Source organism: Callorhinchus milii, unplaced genomic scaffold, assembly GCF_018977255.1.
Source record: "Callorhinchus milii isolate IMCB2004 unplaced genomic scaffold, IMCB_Cmil_1.0 Scaffold31, whole genome shotgun sequence".
Taxonomy (NCBI): domain Eukaryota; kingdom Metazoa; phylum Chordata; class Chondrichthyes; order Chimaeriformes; family Callorhinchidae; genus Callorhinchus; species Callorhinchus milii.
In genome coordinates, this window is record NW_024704772.1 from 2925475 (window position 1) to 2950617 (window position 25143).

Sequence of the window (25143 nt, forward strand, 5' to 3'; positions counted from 1 at the left end):
AAAGCGCCTTTCACATCGGGAGCACATCCCAAGGCACTGGACAGTCCAAGGGATTGCACCTCACCTCGGCCTGGAGTCAAGAGGGTAGGGTACAGTGGGTGGTGGTAGGAAGATGACCGAAGGTGCAGTTGAAGGGGAAATTGGAGGATATTCTTTCTTCTCCCCTCCCCCACCCAGCACACACGCTAGATTATATCATCCCAGTTGAGATCAACTTGAGAGTTTTTTTTAGCTAAAAAAAANCATCTTTAGACTAATGACGAATGGGATTTGAAGCCCGAAGGAAATGAAGACATGCGATTAGATCCACTGTCTGTTTCTGTAGGGAATTAAAGTGTACTTTCTCATTTATTTTTTTAACCCCATTGGTCATGGACGGAAATCAGTCAGTGTGTTTGGTTTCAATGTTTTTTTTGTGTTCTGGAGTCGAGCGTTTCGTTGCTTGTTCTTTGACCGGAAACCCATGTTTGCTGACAATCTGCGAAACAACTTAATTGGGGGGACACGAATATTTATTGCACTGAAATTATCTCCTTTCCCTCCCTCTTCTCCCCCAGGAAGTATGCTTGATAAAGAACTCAGTTGGCCAGATCTAATAACCCTCATGTGCTGGGTTAATTAGCAACTCCTCTGTGTATTACCAGCAATTAATGGCTAACTACTGTCTACAGCCACGTGTTCTTTATTCTATCCAAGTCCTAACATTGTGTATGTTTCCATGAGATCTCTAAATAATAATAATCCTTGCATTTGATGCAGCGCCTTATCACGTCTTCGAGACGTTTCAAAGTGCTTCAGAGGATATAATAAATAATAATAATAATCCTTGCATTTGATATAGCACTTTTAACGTCCCAAAGCGCTTCACGGAATACACTGTAAAGCGAGTTGACTGTATATCTTTGTGGGCAAAATACGGCAGCCAATTGCACACGGCTACGTCCCACAAACGGTCATGGATCGAGTGTCCAATTTAAAAAAAAATTTTACGCCCGCGTATTCTATCCATTCTCTACCCCCCATTCAGGTAAATCCTTCCCTATTCCCCTAAGTTACTTGCAATGCAAATTTACATTTATACAGCCTTTCTCGTTGAGAGGACTTTGCAAAGATCTTAACCGTCTGTGTGCTTGAGGGTGGGGTGGGGGAAGTTGATCAAAAGACAGAGCAGAGAGATAGGTTATAATAATAATCCTTGCATTTGATATAGCGCCTGATCACATCGTCTCAAAAGTGCTTCACAGAATATACTGTAAAGTGGATTGACTGTGTATTTTGTGGGCGAAACGCGGCAACCAATTGGACACAGGGGTGTCCCACAACCAGCGGTGGATTGAGTGATCAAATTATTATTATTTTTTGAAAGAATGATTACCCCCTGGAAAGCGATCCACCCATCGACTAACTACATGTTCCTACTTACCGCTAGGTAAACAGAGGTGTGTGTGTGTGGGGGGGGGTCAGGAAACTTGCCGAAGATTTTGCCGTGCCCGGGAATCAAACCCAGGTCTTCTCGCTTGCGAGGCGAGTGCCCTAACCACTACGCTACAGGACTCTGGATATGCAGCAAAATGGCAAAATATTAATCCATCCCCATTCAACCAAACCCACAAACAACATTGTGTCATGAGTCGCACAAACAGCCGTAAACTGGGTGACCTATGGTTAGAATGCCAGACTCCCCCCAGCGACCTGCAAACCCCTGTACTGGAGAATCAGTTTTGAAACCGATCAAGTTAAATGATAGATAGATAAGCGCGTTTACCTTATCTTCCACCCCAAGACCCGGGCGGCGTCAGTCAAGCTGACTCAGTCTGATAGGGGGAATGCCCAAAAGTGTACCAGAAGTGGCCAGACTGAATATTTCAATCAAAATCTCTGCAATATAGTATTTTAGTTTGTGCTTGCTGCCCTGGGCTCAGGCAAGAAGTTGCGAGCTGAACAGAAGCAGCTTGTATTTATATAGCGGAGACCCGTTGCACAACAACAACAACTTGCATTTACATATTTATAAATATATATATACATTTCTAAACCTAGAAGGAGGGTAGTTCCAACTCGACTAACAAGCCGTGCATTATAAAGAGAGACTTGGTTGTAAACCAGATTGTGGTGTGATGTAAATTGGTCGTTTTCAATCCACGACTGTTTGTGGGGACACTGCTGTGCGCAATTGGCTGCCGGGTTTCGCCCACAAATATACAGTCAATTAACTTCACAGTATATTCTGTGAAGCGCTTTGAGACGTCTAGGAGACGTGGAAAGCGTCATATCAGATGCAAGGATAATAATAATAATAATAATATAGTGCCCGTCACACTGGATGGCGTATCAGAGCGCATAATAGTTACCGCACTTACCTCGCAAGCTGGAGGACCTGGGTGGGTTTGATTCCCAGGTGGAGTGAAACCTTAGGGAAGTTTCCTTACTCTACACACCTGTTTACCTCGCAGTTAGTAGGAGCTCAGTTATTTGTCGACTGGCAGATTGCTTTCTAGGGGTAATAATCCCTGCAAAAAAGCAAATTATAAATAAATTTTGTGGGACACCGCTGGGCACGATGGGCTGCCGCATTTCGCCCACAAAATATACAGGCAATCCACTTTACAGGATATTCTGTTAAGCACTTTGAGACGTCTCGAAGATGTGAGAAGGCGCTATATCAAACGCAAAGATTATTATTCTTATTATTGCTCCCTTCGTGTAGAATAACGTCTCAGAGCTCAGTGGTGGGGGTGGACACTGAGCAAGCGGGAGGGGAGAAGGGGAGGGGAACGTGACCGTAAGGGTGGTCAAAGTAGGAAGACTTGAAGGCAGCTAGAGAGAGGGCTCGACGGAGGGACTACCAGGGGTTAAGGGGGTGGAATTGGAAAGTTCGGCCACAGATGTGGTGCAGATATGGCGTGGCCCTTGACACATCCTTTCCTGACTGTCTTACAGTAATAAGATTTTTTTTTCTCATCGGATGAAGAGAGATCTGCTCATTTTCAAACCTGCATGTCAAAATTGAGCTCGTCTGAATAATCACAACAACAAAATTACATTCGTACAGCGCCTTTCATGTCAGATGGCTGTTCCACGGTGAATAGATGACTAACTGAGACAGTCTCGGGCTCTCAGGCCCAGTGTCCAATGTAATAGTAATTTGGTTACTCAATCCACGACTGTTTGTGGGACACTGCGGTATCTTCTTTCAAGTACAAGCTGCTACCAAACACACAGTCACTCCACTTAATAGTGTCAAGCGAAAGGCGCTATATCAAACGCAAGTATTATTATAAATTATTCCCTTCTGGTTTGACTAATCGGAAGACTTTTGTATTACTTGTTACATCAGGTCCTGTGGGTTGCAGAGCTTTGAACTTGGGCAGTTGGTAACTGAAGCGGTTTTAAAGGAGTTTAAAATCGGTTTACTCAGCCCGTGATCCCTGTAATGCACACGCCTCGAATAGTTGTCGCCGAGACCATAGACCCTACTCACAAACTGGCTCTGTCTGATCTAACTCAGTTCTCGACTAGCAGAGGCCTTGAGCTGTGTCCCAACACTCGGTGTCTTACAGCTTACAGCTCCCGTTCTCTTTTATGGAGTCCTGTAGCTTCGTGGTTCGAGCGCTCGCCTCGCAAGCGAGAGGACCCGGGGTTCGATTCCCGGCAGGGCTACACGTTGAGCAGGTTTCCTCACACCGCACACACACACACACCTGTTTACCTAGCAGTAAGTTGGAACCCGGTTGTTAGTCGATTGCTTTTCCGGGGGTAATAATGCCTTCAAAATATTTTTTTAAAAATAATTTGGCCACTCAATCCACGCTTGTTCGTTGGACGCTGCTGTGCGTAGTTGGCTGCTGCGTTTCGCCCACAAAAAATGTACCGTCGATTTACTTTATGGGGTATTCTGTGAATCGCTTTCAGACGTGATAAGGTGCTGTATCGAATGCGAAGATCATTACTATTATTTGCCGCCAAGCTCCGCAAGAGTGTCACGGCTCGGTGTGAACCCGGGCAGCCACGAGCGGTGATGACAGACGAGCCGTCGTGTTTGAACCAACTGAACTCCTTCCGACACCCAACCGCTAGTGTCGGACCTGTCACTCACCAAAACGTCAGTTGCTCCAATGAATTATGCAAACGGTTCTCGTCCAATTTGGATATGCAAATCAGACAGCCTCCTGCCACTCAGGGATGTAATGCCTCTCCTTACATATCCCTCCCAGAGAAGGCCGTAGACAGGCCAACCACTGCCTGTGCTACACAACACACTAGGGGTATCTTCTTTCAAGTACGAGCTTGCATAAAGCCGACTTATTAAGCCAGCATCCATCTCACTCACTCCCCCTCCCGTTGCATTGCAGCCGTCAGTCACGTTACATTAAGACTTCTCGACAGAGGTGCGTAATAATATCTTGCAATGACAATAGCCTGCGAGTGTAGCTTTGACTTTTTGCAGCCTGGCCTTCCTTTGTGTGCGATGTCTTTCCGTGGCTGTTTGCATACCAAGCTACCAATCGTCCTTGCTCTGTGCTGGAGCTTACTTAATCAAACATAAGTCGAGGATCCGCATAGGTAGAAACAAAAGGGAGAGTTCCCAGAGGGAATGTTGCAGGCCTCTTTGGTTGCTCAAAGGAGGGTCCTCCGTTCTTCTCCCCTTTGGGAATATCGTCGCGGCTGATCCCATTGGAACCGTGATATCCGAATAATGGAGAAGCACGCTGCATCTAATTTGCAAATAATGCTCCCCCAGTTGAGGTACATGTTATGCTCTGCGGCAAAGTCAATGGCATTGGCAGCCTTGAAATTTGATTATTCACACCCCGATTTGATCATCCAGCGTGTCATTGTGGTCAGGGCTTGGTTTTCCACATGCAAAGGGGCTTGATATACAACCCTGAAGCGATACCTCCGTGACCTCCTATTTTCCTAACAACCTGCCTGCTCCCTCCACTCAGCGTGAGGGAACGGGGGGTGGTTGATAGGGGATTAGGAGTGAGATAGATGGAGGTGAGAGATTGTCACGTTGGGCCAAAGTATTTGTTTATTCCAATGCTTTGATGATGCTTTGTTGGCGATCCTTTGAATATGGGTTATTTGCAATCCTTTGGTGATCAATTATTGCAGTAATTTGTGAGCACTTCTTTACAGTCGCCGGGGGCAGAGAATCCTCCCGTTAACCCTGCGAGCCAAAGCCCTAATGGGTAGGTGGTCCTAGCTGGACAAGCAGCGGGAAAGCTTGCCAGACAGCGGTGTTAATGGCAAGTGATCTGTTTTCAGCTGGTTAGACTCCAGCAGTTTCCCCAGCGCTGGGGTCCCCAAGCCTTGGCCCTTGCCAACCTGAGCCCAATACTTTCTGTAATTAGGTTAGCAGGGTGCGTCCCTCAAGGGAGAGAGAAAGAGAGCGAGAGAGAGAGCGCATTCAATAAACATCTCCGGAATTTCCATGTGTAGGTGGGATGAATGGAACTCTCAGTTTGGTTTGGACACTCTCAAGCAACGGTGATGGGTTTTTGCATGTTCTCCGGGAGAATTGCCCATTCGCTGGGGGCTGGAGGCCAGGCAGGTTTCCTCCCTCTCCCCCCCCCCCCCACCCCACTCGTTCCTCCGAGCAGGAAGGATTTTCTAGGCCAGTAGTGAAGCATGTTAAATGAGCAAAGCGTTGGAATTGCAGATGTGCCCGTGGTTGAATAGATTCTTTCATTACGTGTTGTACTCGTTGATGCTGAATAGGAAATGTCTTAATATTGGTGTCGCTCTGTGCAATGCTCACTCTAGTGTCTCTTTTCCAGGGGTCATCTACTGTCCTGTGTGCCGGCAGCAGTGCTACACCTCGGACATCATTGAAAATTACTTCATGAGAGATGGGGTGGAGCTGGACAGTGCCTCGAATAACAAGGCGAGCCAGGTAGTGTGCACTTTTATTTCATCTCCTCTCCTCGACTTACGTGATGTGACTTCCCTGGTTTGAAGCGCTCCGAGACTCTTCCCGTGCAAAGGGTGCTATCCGAACGCAAGTTGTTGTTGCAATTTTTACGGCTGTCTTTCGCATGAAAAGAAATAATAAATTGTTCACTCAACCTACGACTGTTTGTGGGACGCTGTCGTGTGCAATTGGCTGCCGCGTTTCACCCACAAAATACACAGTTAGTTCACTTAAAACTGTTCTGTGAAGCGCTTTGAGACATCTCGAAGACGCGATAAGGCACTATATTAAATGTGAGGATTATTATTGTTATTAAATACTGAGACGTCCTCCTGGCAAGAAATAATAATAATCCTTGCATTTGATATATATTCACAGAATATACTGCACTGCATCGAATGAAAGGATTCTGCTTATTCAAATTGCTATTAAAATTGGCTTAAGCTTGGGTTTCTTCGATTAACTTCAGGATGGGATTCAGAGCGACGCTGTGGTATAGCCAAGGGTATAACTGTATTACCTGACTTGTATCATGGCTCTTTGCCTTGATATATCAAATGCAAGGATTATTATTATCATTATAGAACCAATTTGATTATCACCTAGCTTGGTTTCGCCCTGCTCTTGACTTGTTCGGCAGTGGTTATCAGTAGCTTAAAAGTGAGACTGCGAATCTCGAAACATATCATATCTTTAAAATGTCTGTGCGTTTATGACACAAGTTGGCGTTGATCCCAGTGAGTTCCGTGTGAGAGCGTAGAAAGTCTTGGCAGAGTTCCCAGAGCTTATCAGAGACATTTTAAAGAATTGAATAAGGTTGAATAACGAAGCCTCCGCAATCGGTGTCTGCAGCAAATGACTTGCGAGTTAACTTCATCGGGTGCTCTGCCATCTTTGTGCTGTTTCCCCAGGTGTGCACGAGCTGTGAAGACAATGCAATGGCCTCGAGTTTCTGCGTGGAGTGTGTGGAGTGGCTGTGCGATGCCTGTGTGGAAGCTCACCAGAGAGTCAAGTTTACCAAGGACCACACCATGAGCGCAAAGAACCCAGGACTCCTGGGTACAACAACAACAAATGACATTTACACAGGTCCTTTCACGTCGGGAGGACGTCCCAAGGCACTGGACAGTCAGGGATTTGCACCCGAGTTGCGATTAGGAGTAAGGGGAGGGTTGGGGAAATAATTCTCCTTTTAATTTCTCACTTGTTTAATTGCTAGTCCCTCTTGGTGTTCTCAAGTGGAGAATTGAGGGAACAACGCATAATAATCCTTGCATTTTTATTAATAATAACAATAATATTAATAATAACATAATAATCACATGTGCTAGGATTGCATCTCACCCAGGAGAAGAGAATCTCGACAGATTATCTTCAGATAAACCTATAGATTATGTTTTCTGGTGCCCTGATGGTGTGCGTGCATGTTTTTTTTTGCTCTCACCCTTCCAGGAGATGGGAAGACTGCGTGCGAACGTCCTGTGTTCTGCTCCATTCACAAACAGGAACCCCTGAAGCTCTTCTGCGAAACGTGTGATACGCTGACGTGCCGGGATTGCCAGTTGCTGACTCACAAAGACCACAGGTACGTAAACTCTAAACAAAACTTTGTGGAGTCCCGTAGCTCAGTGGTTAGCGCTCGCCTCGCAAGCGAGAGACCTGGGTCTGACTCCTGGCAGGACGAAACTATGGGCAAGTTTCCTTATTCCACACACACGCCCCTGTTTACCCAGCAGTAAGCAGGAACCCGGTTGTTAGTCGATTGGCAGATCGTTTTTCAAGGGTTCATATTGAGTCACTTGTTTGTGGTCCACAAGTTGTGGATTGACTATTTGTGGGGACGCTGCTGTCCTCCATTGGCTGCCGCGTTTCGCCCACAAAATATACAGTCTGTTCACTTTACAGTATATTCTGTGAAGCGCTTTGAGACGTCTCCAAGGATTATATAATTATTATTATTATAGATGCTGGAAATCCGAGATAAAAGCAGAAGGGAACACTCAGCAGGTCAGGCAGTATCTATGGAGAGAGAGAGAGAGAGAGAGAGAGGAGAGTGAGTTAACTCACTTTCCTCTCTCCATAGATGGTGCCTGACCTGCTGAGTGTTCCCAGCGACTTCTGTTTTTATTTCAGGTACACAGCGCTTCGTTGATCCTCTTCTCGCTACCCCTGCTGATTTCTCCTGCTGTTGCTTTTGATGCGGTGATAGTGTCATCAGGGGGCAAGTTGAATACTGACTAGTTGCGCCATATGCTTGGCAGTAAGTTCCACTCTCAGCTGACACTGTGGGTAAGCAGAGTCGAGGGACCCGGGTTAAACACTGTCCCCAAGGTTGTGGTGTATTGGCCAAATATTGGATAGAACAAATACCAGTCTGTTGCATTTTGCTCTCTTGCCCCTCCTCTCTCTCTGTCTGTCTGTCGCTGTCTCTCGCTGTGTCGCTAGGTCTCTCGGCCTCTCTCTCTGGATTCCTTAACCTCCTCCCTAACTTGCAGCCCTGTTTGGTGATCTGTATTGACCACAAATAGAATTATGGAAAAGACAATGTAATTAGGACTGCTGACGTGTGGTATTAAACATAAGGAAATCGCGTTGGCTTCATTTTATTTTAACTCTTTAACTCTTCAGGGTATGAGAGTATTCTTGGTTCTGAAGCTTGCTCCCTGCCCAGCCTTTGCCCTGAAATCCACAGAATGACTGGTTGATGGCATCTCCCAAGTCACAGTTACAGTAACAACCGATGATATTCACACAGCACCTTTCACATCGGGAGGACATCCTAAGGCGCTGGACAGTCCAGGATTTACACCCGAGCTGGTGGTTGGGATCTGGAGGGCAGGGAGGATAGGGGTAGGAGGTGTGACCGAAGGCGCAGTCGAAGAGGAAGATCTTGAGACGGGCCTGGAAGGGGCGAGGGTGACCGGTAACTAACTAAGAGTTCGACCAGTATCCATATATCGCACTATAATGCACAAGCTTCTTATTTACATCAGTCCCTGATCTCGTGTACCTGAGGACTGTTCAGCCGCTTGCACCCAAATAAAGCTCCTGCCATTAATGTGTTTCTTTCCAATTTAGCCAATTAAGATGAAACTTTTATTTCAAGAGCTTCCTTCTCAGTCTCAGCTTTTTTGTTAAGCACATTTTGTCAAGTATCTTCTAAACAGTCAACTTATCTTAACAGGTACCCTGGCTGGCACCTACTTCCAAATCTATTCCGCTTTCATTCGATCTGTTCCGGTTGATGTAGTTTTTAGAAACCATGTTAGCTTGAAATATTGCTATCACCAAAGTCAAATCGATGTTTAGTTGCTTCCTGTGCAATAGAGTGCAGTATAATTTTTTCTACACACAGGTTTTTCTATAATTGTGAAGTTAGTGGCGTTTAATTCACAGGATCTTTATTCTGAGTTTTATCCAGAGATCAGAATTCAGGGGACGTAAATCCTGTTGGCAACTTGCTAATTAACATCAGGTCTCCAGTACCCCTCCTGGCTGTTGAGCTGTGAACGTTTCTGCTACATGTTTTCGTCCTCTATTTTTTCTGGGATGGTTTCCAGCAGGTCTTTCACACTTTAAATATTCACTTCCTCAACTGTTGTCTGGCCATCTTGTTGCTTTATCACACCCGGCTGTGTACTTTTACCATATCATACAGCACAGAAGGAGGCCATTCGGCCCACTGTGCCTGTGCCAGTTCTTTGAAAGAGCTGTCCAAATTAGTCCCCCTCTCTCCCCATAGCCCTGCAAATTTGTCCTTCCCAGATTTCTATCTATTTGTCTCTTGAAAGTTGTTATTGAATCAGCTTCATCACCCTTTCAGGCAACGCATTGCAGATCCGAACAACTCGCTGTGTGAAATATCCAACCCTTCCAATTGCTCTGAACGCTGCCAATATGTTTTGCCAGAAAAACCTTGAGAAGGATGTCTAATCTACAGCTACAACTAGGCAGTCTTGCGGTGCTTCTCGGTGGGTGTGTGTGTGTGTGTGTGTGTGGGAGGTGCTATCTGGGGTGTTATGTCTTACTCAGTCTTGAACTGGGAACGAACGATATGTCAGTGCAAGGAAGGGAGATTCCTTTATTCTCCCACCCTGTCAGAGCTATGGCTGTCTCCTTTTGTGCTGCCTGGCGAGCTTCATAGCTGAATCATCAGTGAGATCCAGCAGTTGATCTTGATCCAGTCTCCGAAGGGCTTGGATGACCTCAACAGTGGGACGTTTGCCAATTTGTGGAGCGAGGGAGGCTTGGAGGGAGTTGGACAAGAACATAAGAAGTTGCAAGGCGAAATAGTCCATCTAGATCGCCTTCCACCATCCTGGGAGTCGCTTGCCATGTCGTGTCCCACAATACACTGTATTGTCCCGAACTATACTCTTCCCTCAATCCCTCCGTCTTGCCCCCTCTCTTCCCTTTTTCAAGTCCCACCTGAAAACCTTCCTCTTCCACCGTGCTTACAGCCGCCTCCTCGGGCTCCACCACTGTGAAGTGCTCTGAGACACTGCCCTGCGTGGAGGGCGCTATATAAGTGCAAGTTGTGAATGCACGGTAGTAAACCCTGTTGGCAGGCACGCTCAGCCTAACTAATCCTCGTCCTGTGGCAGGTACCAGTTCCTGGAGGAAGCCATTCAGAATCACAAGATGACTCTGGAGAACCTGGTGACGAGGCTGACTGAGAAGAAATCTCAGCTGCAAGCAACAACCAAGCAAGTGCGCACCAGGTATGCCGTGGGCACAGAGCCTCACACGAGGGTGATTTGGGACCGCCTGAGGGCCAAAGTGTCCATTGAGTCTGTGAGGCGTAAATGTTGACATTCATTGGAGTCCTGTAGCTCAGTGGTTAGACCCCTCGTCTTGCGAGGGTTCGATTCCCAGGCAGAACGAAACATTGGGCAAGTTTCCTTACTACACAAGCCTCTGTTTACCAGCAGTAAGCAGTAACCCAGTCGTTAATCGATTGGCGAATTGCTTTTCCAGGGGCTAATAAAATAAAAATAATAAATAAATACAAATAATAATAATTTACTCACTGAATCCACGAATTGGCTGCCGGGTTTCACCCACAAAACACACTGACGATTCGCTTTACAATATATTCCATGAAGCGCTTTGAGACGTCTCAACAACGTGATAAGACGCTATATCAAGCGCAATTATTATTATTATTGACAGTGCAAGCAAATAAACTTTTTTGGGGGGTGAGAGGGGGAAGAAGTTTTGCTGGATATTTCTACTGACAAGCCACAAGATTAATTTTTTTGTGTGTGTGTGTGCAGGTTAAGAGACGTTCAGGAGATGCAGAAGAAAGTTCAGGTGGAAATCAAGATGGCCATCCTGCAGATAATGAAGGAGTTAAATAAGCGAGGCAAGACACTCATCCAAAGAGTCGAGGTAAACCCAACGAGATGTCGGCTCCCTCTATGCCCAACTGCTTGCCTACTAGCCCACTCGATCACTGCACCACTACAACAACAACAACTTGCATTCACACAGCGCCCCTCAAGTGGGTTAGCGTCTCAGGGTGCTTGACAGTGGCGGAGCCCGGTGGGGGGAGTGGGGATGGTGGGGGGGTGGAGGCACTCGACAGAGACCGACCGGTGTTACCGCGGAATAGTGTTGGAAGTGCTAAACTGGGATTAGCAGGGGACGCTAACAACAAATTACATTTGTGTGCGTTTGGACAGTCAGGGATCAGTCGAGCTGGTGGTTGGGATCAGGAGGGGGTAGGAGGGTGACCGAAGGCACGGTCGAAGAGGAGGGTTTTCAAGGAGCCAAGGGAGGGAGAGAGGCAGAGGGACTGTGAGATGGTGTTCCAGAGGGTGGGGGCAGGAAGGATAAAGGCAAGGATTATGAGCTGCTTTTCCGTGTCGCTCTGAACGTGTAGAAACTGGCTGAGGAGCAGCAGATGAAGCTGGAGCAGCAGCACCTGTCAATGTCAAAACTGCACCGGCAAATGGACCACGCCTTGAGGTTTGCCTCCTGGGCAATCAACAGTGACAACACTACAGCCTTGCTGCTCTGCAAGAAACTGGTACGCGCACACAGCATCATAACAGGCTCTTCGTTCACAGGTCTGCTAGCTGCAGAGGCCATATCCTGCCCGAGGCTATGCACTTTGCCACCTGTTTGTGGGGACGCTGCTGTGCGCAATTGGCTGCCGCGTTTTATCCTCAAAACATACAGCCAATACACTTGACAGTGTATCCTGTGAGACACCTCGAAGACGTGATAAGGCGCTGTATCAAGTGCAGGGATTATTATTACTGTTGGGATTTCCGATCCCGTAGTTCAAAATATGACTCGACAATCCAAGTATGGTGCAGCAAGGTTTATTATGAACAGAGCGAACACACCACGCATTATCAAGTTACTACAAATGTCTAACAAGTTATACTATCAGTCTTTGAAGACAGTCACACAACGTCATGGAACACCTGCCTTGTGATTCTTAAAAGGACCTCTCCACACCTGTCTCTCTCTCTCTCTGGCGCCTTCCTGTTCTTCTAGAGTGCCATAGTTAAACCCTTTCTCTAAGTGTCCTTCCTAAGGCCCCTCTATCCACTTCTGATACAGTCACGTACTCAGGTTAATCAACCATCTGGCTTGGTGCCAGCCTGACTGAGTCTCCGTGAGGTCTTCCCTTTATCCTGTCTAAGATAGGGGATTGATCAGTTTAGGGCTGTATCTGGTGCTTGTTATTTTGTCATGGGGGATCATTAGTATATTCCTTTTAAGTGACTGGTTATTTCTTATCAGTATCCCGGGATGGTACCAAGGTCCTCTAGTTTAAACAACTTGCTCATTAGTTGCTATTCTTGAGGGTTGCCTTCTGTGGCTTGGCAGGGCCTGTCAGATCCTGTGTCGACCGGTACCTTGGACCGTTACCTCTGTGGCTTGTTGTCATTTACTGATAAGAGGTGACCCTCTGCCCTTTTCCAAAGCTGTCTTGTTATTCTTTCAGAAACAGAGAAAACCAGATGTGTTCTATCCCATGACTGTCAGTACTTTCTCCATTCTACATTTGTTTAACATTTCATTATTATTAAACTACAACTTCTGTAATCCAACATTATTATTGTACAGTAACTGAAGGGTGGAGAAACCCTCCTTGGATTCTGGCTTGGTGTCTGGCTGGAATCTAAAGGATTCTGCCTCTGTAGTTTTCAGTGAGGTTCAGCTTGAGACCTGTGATCTGGTTATGTCCTGCTAGCCTTCTATTCTCTTCCCCCCACTCTTATCCTCTCTCTCTCTTCCCCCCAATAATCAGCCTAGTCATAGTTAAAATGATTAATTTTGTAACATGAATGAAAACTGCTTCAGACGGGAGTTCACGGGAGGTGTTTGTGCTGTTCCTCTGACAGATCTTTTACCAGTTGCACCGAGGGATCCAGTCTCGAGTCACCACTGAAGAGCTGAGGAATGATATCATTACCTTTCTCTGGGACTCTGCTTTCTGGACCAAGAATGCAGCCAACTTTGGTGAGTAACAGACTGCAGGTTCAGCTGTCCACGTGGCTCGGGTGGTAACACTACTGGCCCAAGGGTCAGGAGGCATGTGGATCCAAGGCACTCGCTGAGGTCTCCAAGCCTTGGCTCTTGCTAACCTTGTGCCTATTGCTCTCCGAATTCGGTAAATGTGGTGGAGTCCGTGTAGCTCAGTAGTTAGAGCTCTACCCGTGCAAGTGAGAGGACCCAGGTTCGATTCCCGGCCAAGGGCAAACCCTTAGGCAAGTTTCCTTACTATATATACACCAATACACACATGCCTAGCAGTAAGCCGGAACCCGGTTGTTGGTCGATTGGCATTTCGCCCACAACATACACGAGTCGATTCACTTTACAGTGCGTCCTGTGAAGCGCTTTGAGACGTCTCGAAGACATGATAAGGCGCTGGATCAAATGGGATGATTATTGTTATTATTGTGACAATGTCAACAACCTGCTTATCTCACCCTGTGCTGTGTTTTCTCGCAGGCAACGTTCTCATTGAGGTCCCCCCGACTCTGTCGACTCACGGCTCGATCCCACACCTGTCCATGTCCGGGCACTGCCCTCAGCCACAACTCTCCCAACAGGCTCATGGCAGGGGGGCCGTGCCTCAGGGAAACGTCTGGCGAGGACATGTACCCCTGCAGTCCTCGCACCGCGTCGCGCCCCCCACTTACCAGCAGAACCTCGGCCAACAGCTGGCACCCCCGCGCCACCCTCACCCTCCTCCTCCTCCGCGCAGCAGCAGCAGCAGCAGTTGTCCATACGCCAGTCACACACGGGTCCACCCTGGCCCCCGGTGAGCGGGCAGTCGCGGGTGCAACAAGCAGTACAGTTGGTACGTCCCACCGCCTCTGCGCCCAACGCGAACGGGAGGTACCTGCAGCAGATGCAAGTTCAGGTGGTGCCGCAAGGGAATGTATTGCAGATGCTGCAACAACAACAGCAACAGCAGCAGCAGCAACAACAACAGCAGCAGCAGCAACAACAGCAGCAACAGCAGCAGCAGCTGCAGCAGCAACAACAACAGCTGCAGCAGCAACATCAGCATCAACAACAACAACATAAACAACAACAGCATCAACACCAACTTCAACAACAGCAGCAACATCATCATCAACAGCAGCAGCAGCAGCAGCCACAACAGTTGATGGACCAGTGGCTGATAATGCCACAGATGAATGGCGTGCAGGTGGGTTCATTTCTCTTTTAAGAATTTGACAGTGCTGGAGTCCAGTGCCATTTTTGTTCAGTAATAAATAATAATAATCCTGGCATTTGATACATCGCCTGATCGAGTCTGCGAGATGTCTCAAAGCGCTCCACAGGATGCGCTGTCAAGTGAGTTGACTGTCATTGCGCACAGCGGTGTCCCACACAGTAATGACCAATTATTATTATTCTGAAGGGATTATTACTCCGGAAAAGTGATCCGCCAGTCGACTAACAACCGGGTTCCTGCTTACTCCTACTTACAGAGGTGCGCGTGTGTGTGGAGTAAGGAAAGTTGCCCAATGTTTCACCCTGAACCGGGAATCGAACCCAGGTCTCGCTTGCGAGGCGAGTGTTCTAACCACCAAGTTATGATCCTGTGTGTTTTTAAAAACTCTCACCCTATAAAACTTTCTCCTCCACTTGTCTCGAGAGTCACAGTTGTGTTTGTCTCTCTGCTGTAGGTACACCAGCCTCAGGGGCAAATCATGGGCACTGCCAAGCAACAGATGCAGATGAGCGGGCATCAGTCTTCCACCTCTTTGTACCAACAACCTCAAGTTAACAGCAAGCTGCCTTCCCCCACCGCACGGCACCACACAGCCATTGGACCGAGCACCTCTGGCAGCGGACAGTCCCATCCCGTGTCGGTCATGCACAGCAGCACCCCCCTGCAGCACGGGCCCGGTAATAATGCTCCCCACAGACCCTCGCCTCCAGTGCAGCAAACTCCCCTTAGGCCCAGCATAGCCTCCAGTCGACAGCTACTGACCAACACATCGCAACGAGTGCATCCTAGCATCCCGGCCCCTCAGAACGTAAGTGTGATAATAATGCTAATGATCCTTGCATTTGATATAGCGCCTTACCGCGTCGTTGAGACGTCTCAAAGCCCCTGCGCCGAGCATACAACACGTTTGTTTGGCGCCTTTCACATCGGGAGGACGTCCCAAAGCGCTAGACAGTCAGGGATTTGGGCCCGAGCTGGGGGGGGGTCGGGATCGGGGAGGGTGAAGGGAAAGGAGGGTGGTCGAAGGCATGGTCGAAGGAGAGGGGTATGAGACCGGCCTTGAAGGAGGCAAGGGAGGGAGCGAGGCAAAGGAAATGTGGGATGGAGTTCCGGAGGGCGGGGCAGCAGGGCTGAAGGCCCGGCCTCCCCTGGTGGGGCGGTCCGGGGCGGGATACGTGGAACAGGCCCGAGCCCGCTGAGCGGATAGGTTGACATACTGTAAAGTGTAGTGACTGTGCATTTTGTGGGTGAAACACGGTAGCCAGTTGCGGACAGCAGCGTTGAGTGACCACACTATGATGATTTTTTTTTGGGGGGGGAAGGGTTTATTACCCCCGATTAAGCGATCTCTGTGTGGAAAGTGTGCACTGTGCTTATGCCTTGTACTGACTGCCTTTGGCTCTGCTCCAGACCTGGGCTGTTGTTTTTCCTATTGCTTCCGTTCCGATCATCAGGCCTGCTCTGTAGTCCAAGATCTGAGAGGCTGGCTCTACTCAGGCCAGAAAGGCCTCCAAGCGGCAGAGAAGTTAACAGCCGAGGTTCAGAACATCCCTTCAGTCTCGCTCCTCACCACCTGTTGCAATTCTCTCCTGCCCTCTTTTCCCCTCTGTGCCATCGACTCTTCCAACTCTGGTTTCTTCGTTCTTCAAGCCCTCAACCCTAGCCTTGGCGGCCAAGACATCCAGGACTCTCAGTGTGTGTGAGTCGCTGCGTTACCCCTAATCCCCCCCCCCCCACCCCCCACCACCACCACCAGCCCCAGCGCACACCTGCACACTTCCTCTCAATGCTGTACCTTCTGTTTCTGTTCCCCAGACTCCAGCGAGTGGAACTTGCCGTCAGTCTCCGACGACAGGCCGCCGCATTGGCAACAGCCCCGTAGACCAGCTGAAAATGTTGGTGCAGCACGCCACCTCCTACCCCTGCGTCATCCTGCCCCGCAGAGAAGGTCCTGCCAACGCCAGTGATCTTCTGCTCAGACAGGTAACACTGCGCATCATGGCCACAGAGAGGCAGGAGCCTGGACCCTACTGTGATCGGAGGCAATTAAACCCACGCCACCCGCCCTTTCCCAGGCATTGCTTTTACACCCTCCTGCACACCTTGCCTTTGATATCGTTCTTACAAGCGTCTTTCCATGGAATTACTGTCTTTCCAGGGAAGTGCTCTGGGACGCTACAGTTATACAAGTAGTTGTTGTCTGTTGTTGCGTGTAGTGACTGTAGCCAAACATGGTGGCTATTTGCACACAGCAAATTGCCCACTGTTACCTTTAGGGCACGTGAACGTTTTGTTGCCGGTTTCCTTTCCCAGTTCTGTTTAGCTTCTCGTCCTATGGAACATTCCTTACCTCGACGGCGTGATGAGGCGCTGTATCAAATGCAAGTATTATTATTATTATATGCGTGCTAGGAACGGGATCGTATTTGTGTGCTTGTATCGATTTTCTACGATGTGCAAGGTATAAAAATGTCTGAACGATCAAGGAGCTGCATTTGTGGTGGAAACAGCGCACACAGTGGCTCCTAATAGTAAATAGGTGTGTAATTATTTTAACCTGAATGTCCGTGAATCTAGACCCAAAGGCAAAGTAAGTGATTGTAAATGTGCATCGGTTAAGCGTGCAGTCCTGAACCCCCATTTATACAGAAAGAAGGTGCAGCGTTCATTTATACACAGGATATTGCTGCTGGTTTGTGAGTGTGTGACAAGGGGACGTGAATGCAGCATTGTCACAAGTATCTTGTCACCCGATATCAATTGTGCTGGCATTGAAGAGGAAGGTTAATCAAAGGCTGTAAGCGGAAGCTGGGACCCCCACCTCCCCCTAGATGAAATAGCATTAGAGTGGAGTCCTGAAGCTCAGTGGTTAGAGCATTCACCTCGCCAAGCGAGAGGCCCCGGGTTCGATTCCCGGGCAGGGGCGAAACTTTAGGCAAGTTTCCTTACTCCATGCGGTGCTCTCCAGCCTTTGATTGACCTTCCTCTTCGAATTCCTCTCTATTTTCCCACCTAAATGCCAGCTCACGCCTCTGTTTACCCAGCAGTAAACGGGAACCCTGTTGTTAGTCTATTGGTGGATCGCTTGGGTAATAATCTCTTTGTTAAAAAAAAAAATTGGGTCCCTCAATCCACCACTGTTTGTGGGACGCTGCTGTGTGCAATTGGCTGCCACGTATCGCCCACAAAATACACAGTCAATTCACTTGACAATATATCCTGTGAAGCTCTTTGAGATGTCTCGAAGACGTGATAAGGCGCTGTATCAAACGCAAGGATTATTATTATTGTTGTTGTTGAAGGAAATGGCTGGAAATGGCTGAGAAACTGGGAGCAGTGTCCCACAAGTAGTCATGGATTGAAGCGACCAAATTATTATTATGTATGTATCTTCTGTTTGCAGTATTCCTGCCCGGGTCCTTCTCTGGGGCCAGAACAGGTGTCGAGGGACGAGAGTTTACTCTACTCTCTGGTCCTGACCCCCGATGGAGCGTTACAATGGTCTGAACCGGGTTCGGAAGGCTTCATTGAGGGGCAGCCTGAATACAACCACCCTCGCGTGTTTGCAGAACCAAGGAGGGACATGCCCTTCAAGGTCAGCAGAACCCCACCCCCAATCCCCCAGTTGATCATTTTCCTCCCACTCCATCACCACCCTTCATTTTATCTTCAGTTTAACCAAATTCTTCCTCCATCCCCACCCTCATTCAACAGGGATGGATCCAACCTGCGTCTATTCCTTTCCCTTCCACCCCCGCTCGGCTGGTTCCGGCCTCCCGTTCATCCCTCGACCCCTCCGCTCCACCATCAGCAAGGGCAAGTTGTTGTTGATGTTGTCATGGCCCCCACCCCCCTCCCCCCCACTCTTTTCAATAATGGTTGGAGTTCATGAGCCAGAGTTCCAGGACACTGCTGTGTGTAATTGGCTACTGCGTTTCGCCCACAAAATGCACAGTCACTCCACTTTACAGTGTATCCTGTGAAGCACTTTTGAGACGTCTCAAATACAAGGATTTTTATTAAAGTTTATTATCTGGTTATTTTCACTTTTTAATTACAGTGGGGAATTTGTTTCAATTTTCTCTCGAGCGAAAGGCTTCTTGCACAATCTTTCCTGTAATTATTATACACTTGTTTTATTACTCTCTCCTCTCTCTGCCTTCCTGTCTCCTGCGCACATCTTCCTTCTCTCTCTCTCCCCCCCTCCCACACAAAATCCCCCCCAGACATTCAGCCAGCTGTCTAACACATGCGGAAAACCCATCACTGTGCTTAAAAGTAATCAAACTGGGATTTCCTTGCATCCCACCTGTCTTGGGGAGCCCAGAGTGTGCGTTCGGGTAACCTCTGGAGTCTAACCAGCTAAACCCACAACAGCTTGCCGTTGATATCACTGTCTATCAAGCTTTCCTGCTACTTGTCCAGCTAGGACCACCCTACCCATTAGGACTTTGGCTTGCGGGGTTAACAGGAGCTGAGTGGGATGACTCCCTGCCCCCAGTGACTGGTCAGCCCTTCCAAGTCCTGCGGGTGAGCCGGGCTGGGCTGTGCTGTCATCAGCAGTGCCCCTACAAACAGGACTTGACTCACATAAGGAGGGTTAATTGCAGTGTTCGTCAAAAAGAGATGGCTTCAATATATTTTATGTATTGGCAGCTATCGGACGCTTTCAGCTGCACGGAGCAGGGAGAGCCGAGAAATGTCCTCAAAGACCTCCAAGACACTGCAGGTAACCACAGCCACCGTCTGTGAGCTTCAGTTCATTGAACGTTCTCTAACTGACTCCTGTGTTACATTAACAGTTGTGTTCTCTGACCGCTGGGGTTTGCATTTCTCTAGAGCCCGGACACGTCTCCTTGCCCCAGATTTCTACCGAGTGTGAAGCTGACAGGTAAGTTCACCCCCTCCTGGCTTCTTTCTATGCAGTCCTGTGGCTCAGTGGTCAGAGCACTCGGGTTCGATTCCCGGGCAGGGCAAAATGTTGGGCAAGTTTCCTTACTCCGTGCACACACACACACGCACGCGCCTCTGTTTACCCAGCAAGTAAGTAGGAACCCGGTTGTTAGTTGATTGGCAGATCGCTTTTCCAGGGTAAATTTGTGAGGACGTCGCTGTGCGCAGTTGGCTGCTGCGTTTCACCCACAAAATTTACAGTCAATTCACTTTACAGCGTATTCTGTGAAGCGCTTTGAGACGTCTCGACGACTATATCGGAAATGCAAGGATATTATTATTACCATTGGTGCTGTGTGTGTGGGTGTGTATAGAAGATGAGATACCAGCTGTGAGGCCAGCCCAAGACCATTAATTGCTTTCGAGCTTGAGACACTTGTCTGCTGACTAGCTGTGGCTCTGATTGCTTTGTGATACTGTTTGCACTCTGCCATTCCAGCTCCAGCCCCAGTGTTAAACCCAAGCAGCCGATGAAGGTGCCTTACGTGCGGTTGGAGCGGCTGCAGATCGACCTGTCCAGCGACACCCAGCTCCCGACCTTCAAGCTCTTACCGGGAAACGGCCAGGATGAATTCAGCCTGATTGTCATCGAGGGAGACGGCTTGCCTTTGAATCCCGTCTTCACGGTGAGTACCGCCAAGGTTCCTGCTTCCCGACAAACTCCATCGTTTTTTTCACCAGACACTCATGTTTACTGAGTTTCCGGTGCTGGAGAAGGGGCTGGGCCGAACGCTGATGGTGTGGACAGAGGTGGAGTTCCTTCTGTCCATTACATGTAGCTCAGGGGTTAGAGCCCTCACCTCGCAAGCGAGAGGACCTGGGTTCGATTCCCGGGCGGGGCGAAACATTGGGCAAGTTTCCTTCCTCCTCCACACACACACGCGCGCGCTTTGAGACGTCTCGAAGAGGTTTTGGGCACTGCATCGAATGCAAGGATGATTATTATTATTATTCCGGTTTATTGCCGATTCGCTGGTGTACCACCCTTTTTTTTTTCCTCCTCCTGCGCCAGGCGCCAACTCTGGAGAGCACACTGACGCCACCCAACTCTGCCTCGCCCGCTTCCGTGACGGAGATCGAGTTCATGTTCCACGAGAGGACGGAGGTGCCCGGCAAGCGGAGCCACCATGCCCTGAGCCCCACGCCTTCCCCCAGTGAGAAGTCCCCAGGGAGCATCCCCGACGTCAAGTCCTTCCCGCCGTGCACCGCCAGCGAGAAGAGCGAAGAGCCGGACGAGGCGGGCTGCTGCGCCGTGTGCAGGCGGAGCGGAGATCTCGCCTGTTGCAATCGTTGCCTAAAGCTATTCCACGCGGACTGCCATGTTCCTGCAATGCCCAGCCTGCCCGGGTGCGTCCCCCTCACAGCCGTCCTCGCCCACTGGCCCCCACTGACCCCCTCGCATGCTCAGAGGATACAGTGCAAGATCCCAGTCCTCGCCTTCGAAGCCACTGAGTGGAGGGAGCGGACAGGTTGGTAGGGGGTTTAGGAGTTCACGGAGGCGAGGCTTTGCTCCTCCCTACCTCCTAATCCCCTACCAACCTGTCCACTCCCTCCCTTCAGCGGGCTCCGGCCTCCTTTACGGTCACCCACCTTGCCCGCCCCACCATTGGCGGACGAGCCTTCAGCCTCTCTGCCCCTATCCTTTGGAACTCTGTCCCACAGTCCCTCCGCCTCGCTCACACCCCCCCTTCAAGCCCCTCCTCTTCGACCGTGCCTTTGGTCACCCTCCTACACCCACCCTCCGCCCCCCTCCTGATCCCAACCACCAGCTCGAGTCTGGATCCCTGGCTATCCAGCGCCTTGTGGTGTCTTCACAAATGTCATTAGTTGTTGATACCTTGAGGGCCCGAGGATTTACCTACCGGGCCCCAAGTGATCCTGACCTCTTCGTACCCGGGCCAACAATCCTCCAGATACACTGGCCGTTCACTTCATGACTGTTTGTGAGACCTTGCTGTGGGTGTAAGTTAGCTGCCTATTTGCCTCTAACCCAGTCACCACTGACGCTATATGAGCCAACTGGTAGGGTAGTCTGAGCTGGAAGCTTGCCAGAGAATGCTGGCAATGACGGACTTTATGGTTTAAGTTGGTTAGAGTCCCCATCAGTTACCCCCAACGCACACTCTGGGGTCCTAATCGCCGAACGGATCGCTCTCAAGATCCTCACACTCGTTTTCAGATCCCTTCGCTCCCTGGCACCTCCCCTACCTCCTGACCTGCTTACCCCCCAACCCACTACCAACTGGCTCTGGCCTTCTGCATGTCCCCCGTAGCCTCCCACAACTCTGGGACACTCTTCCTCTATCCCTCCCTCCGCCTTGCCCCCTTCCTTCCCCATCTTCAGGTCGCGCCTGAAGACCTTCCTATTCGACCGTGCCTATCCCCTCCCCCAGCTCAGTGTTGTGCTCCACCACTGTCAAGCGCTGTGGGACGCTGCCCTGCCTGAGGGGGCGCAACTTGTTGTCTCACCCCCCACCCCCCAGCCTTGGCTCTTGCCAACCTGTGATTAATATTCTCCAGGATTAGTTAGACCACGACGCGACCCTCTAATAATGCGTGTAGCTGTCGTGCACACAGAGCTCTTGTTGGTTTGGAGACTCGTCCAGCGCAGGGATGGGTTTCCGCGTGCGTCAGACAACCCCGGCTGACCAAACCCGCTGTTCTCCCACAGCGCTGAATGGACGTGCTCTATGTGCAAAGATGCAGAGGAGACGGAAGTACAGGAGTGTTCGGACTCAGCAGGGAGCAGTAGCAGTACCGAGGTGGACAGCCTCTCCTCTCCCGATCAGAAGGTTTGTATTGATTGATTGATTGATATTTACGTACTCGATGGTAAGATTCTGGGTGTAGGGGGCACAGGATGGGAGGGGTGCCCGATCTAATAAAATACCCGACTAAATAGACCGCGGAGTAAGGCAGTCATAGGCAAGGCTGATCAATGAGCCTTCCTATGTATCAGATCAACACACTCAACAATTACACGTGTATAGCGAGCGCCCATCATGTCAGAAAGGCGTCCCAGGGCGCTGGACAGTCGGAGGTTCTGGGACCCGAGTTGGGGTTAGGAGGGGTGGATGGGTGGCCAAAGGTACGGTCGAAGAGGAAGGTCTTTAGACGGGACTTGGAAGGAGGCAAAAGAGGGGGTGAGATGGAGGGATTGCGGGGCAGAGTTCCAGAGCGTGGGGGCGGAGGTGCTGAATGCCCGACTGCCAATGGTGGGGCGGGAAGTGCGGGAGCAGTCCTGAAGTAGGGTGGGCCGAGCTGTGCCAATTAGTAGTCTCGGACACTCCCTGTATGAAGGGCGCTCTACAAATGCACGTTGTCGTCGTCGCCTCACGTTTGTCCCTGTTCCTTTACAGAGGTGCGAGCGATTGCTGCTCCTTCTGCTGTGTCACAAGCTGAGCCAGGCCCTGCACAGTCCAGTAGACGTCTCGCAGGTAAGAGCACGAAGAACAGCTCTTAGCTGAGGTTGTGCCTCTGGCTCAGACACTCAACTCACTGCCTTTCATATTTCGTCTTCAAATCCCTTCACGCCCTGGCACCTCCCTACCTCTCCGACCTGCCTACCTGCTCAGGTAGTGCCCTATCCCACTACCCTCTGCCTTTGCCCAGCTGGCTTCGGCCTGCCTCCTGCTTGTCCCTTGTGCCCTCCGTTCCACCATCGGTGGCCGCGCCTTCAGCCTTTACGTTCCGAAACTCTGGAACTCTAACCCCCTCCGCCTTGCCCCTTCCTTCCCCATCTTCAGGTCACGCTGAAGGAATTCTCTTGGTTCAAGGGTGATCGATCTCTTGTAACCGTGTTAATGTATTGCCTGGCACCAACCAACCTCCTGCTTTAAAGATCATGGCTGATCTGTACCTCAACTCCAATTCCCCGCCCTTGCCATGAAATCCCTTAATACCCTGACCTAACAAACATCTTATCCACCTTTTGGGAGAGAGTTTCAGATTTCCACCCCCCCCCACCCTTTTGGGTGAAAGATCTGCTTTGATCTAATAAAATGAGAAAAAAAGGGGCAGGATGGTCTCTTATTACTGTGTATAGTTGCCTGCTCACTCGCTCGCCCTCCCTCCCTCCCTGGATGCAGACTCCCACTCGCTCCTCTTGTTTCTTTTAACAGCTGCAACATCCACACGTGGATGTATCGTCCATCAGAGAGAAACTGCAGAGGACGAGCTCCGTGCGTTACCGTTCCCCCGAGGAGTTTGTGTTGGAGATGAGATTGATGTTCAGGATATTTGGTAAACTGGTTCAGGTAAGGACTCGGGCAGCCAGACGTCTCCAGTCTGTGAACCAGGAAGGGTGACCCTTATGCCCTGGCACCTCCCTACCTCTCCGACCCGCTTACTTCCCACCCTCTACCCCGCTGCCTGCCCTCGACTGGCTTCGGCCTCCTGCATGTCCCCTCGTGCCCCCCGTTCCACCATCAGTGGCTCCGCTGCGCCCCGAAACTCCGGAATACTCTTTCTCAATACCTTCCGCCTTAGCCCCTTCTTTCCCCATCTTCAGGTCGTGCCTGAAGATCTTCCTCTTTGACCGTGTCTAGGGTCACCTTCCTCCTTCTCCTCCCCCCCCCCCTTCCCCCACCCTCAGCTCGGTGTCGCGCTCAGCCACTGTCAAGCGCTCTGGGACGCTGTACGAATGCAAGTTGTTGTTGTTGTTGACCAATCTGGTGACTCATCCAGGGGTGTGCGCACCTCAGTGAGGTTATTGCAAGAATCCGGGGTGTCCGAGGCTGGAATAGAAAATCTAGTTGGAATCATAGAATCCTGCAGCACAGAAGGAGGCCATTCGGCCCCATGTGGCTCTTTGAGAGCTCCCCAATCAATTCCACTCCCTCATCCTTTCCCCCATGGTCTCGCAAATTTTGGGGGGGGTTTCAAGTACCTATCTAATTCCCTTTTGAATGCGAATTATTTCCCATTATGGAAATAATGGGACTTTTTTTTGCCATTGTTGCATCTGCTTCCACCACCCTTTCAAGGCAGTGGAGTGACTGTGTTTTCTGGACAGAATGATTTTGAAGATGATTTTACGTCGAGTAATCACAGGTCGGAATTGCTTTCAGGACGACCAGGTCACTCAGTCGGTGCTGGCGTTGGAGTCCTACTTCGAGGAGAGACAGTCGGACGCGTTCAGTGGCACAACCCGCCCGTCGATCGCAACGTGCGAGCAGGAGACCGAGACGGCCGCTGGACCTCCCCTCGATGACAGTCCCACGCAGCCCAAGAAAAGACGTCTAGACGAGGAGCACAAGGCCCCAGGGGAGGGTTGAGGAGCGACCTTCGCGCTCTCAGTGAGACTCGGGAGCTGCGATTAAATATTTAAGAAGCCTTAGCAGCCGGCGCTGAAACCGATGCCCTTGAAAGTACAAACTTGGGGCCAAAAAGCTGCCAAAACAAAGGGATTTTCAGCTGCGTGGAGGCAGAGGTGCTTATATAAGCTGCTGGCTGGGGGGCCGAGGGACTAACTCCCTTTGGTACCTGGCTTTATCGGACTTTTACCCACCATTTTTTTTTAAAACTATGTGTAAAACTGTATTAAAGGATTTGCTAGTGTGTTAGG

At 49.8% G+C, this 25143-nt stretch overlaps 1 protein-coding gene across 1 annotated transcript; it reads left to right on the forward strand.

The window, feature by feature from the left end:
- Window positions 1-4018: 4018 nt before the first annotated feature.
- LOC103190164 (transcription intermediary factor 1-beta) lies at window positions 4019-25143 on the forward strand. Its single transcript, XM_042344937.1, has 21 exons — window positions 4019-4184; window positions 5781-5896; window positions 6826-6973; window positions 7367-7499; window positions 10519-10635; window positions 11191-11305; window positions 11799-11945; window positions 13276-13393; window positions 13889-14184; window positions 14502-14594; window positions 15079-15432; window positions 16440-16607; window positions 18028-18219; window positions 19281-19353; window positions 19464-19515; window positions 20017-20203; window positions 20590-20924; window positions 22249-22369; window positions 22937-23014; window positions 23699-23833; window positions 24647-25143. The coding sequence occupies exons 1-21, from the start codon at window positions 4019-4021 to the stop codon at window positions 24851-24853; spliced, it is 3351 nt and encodes a 1116-aa protein (XP_042200871.1). The 3' UTR covers window positions 24854-25143.

Bases quoted from the DNA above. Each gene is read 5' to 3' on its own strand.
- LOC103190164 (XM_042344937.1), top strand. From the start codon at position 4,019: ATGACAGACGAGCCGTCGTGTTTGAACCAACTGAACTCCTTCCGACAC. The intron at 10,636-11,190 runs GTATGCCGTGGG...GTGTGTGTGCAG, and splicing joins ACCAAGCAAGTGCGCACCAG to GTTAAGAGACGTTCAGGAGA. The intron at 16,608-18,027 runs GTAACACTGCGC...TTCTGTTTGCAG, and splicing joins GTGATCTTCTGCTCAGACAG to TATTCCTGCCCGGGTCCTTC.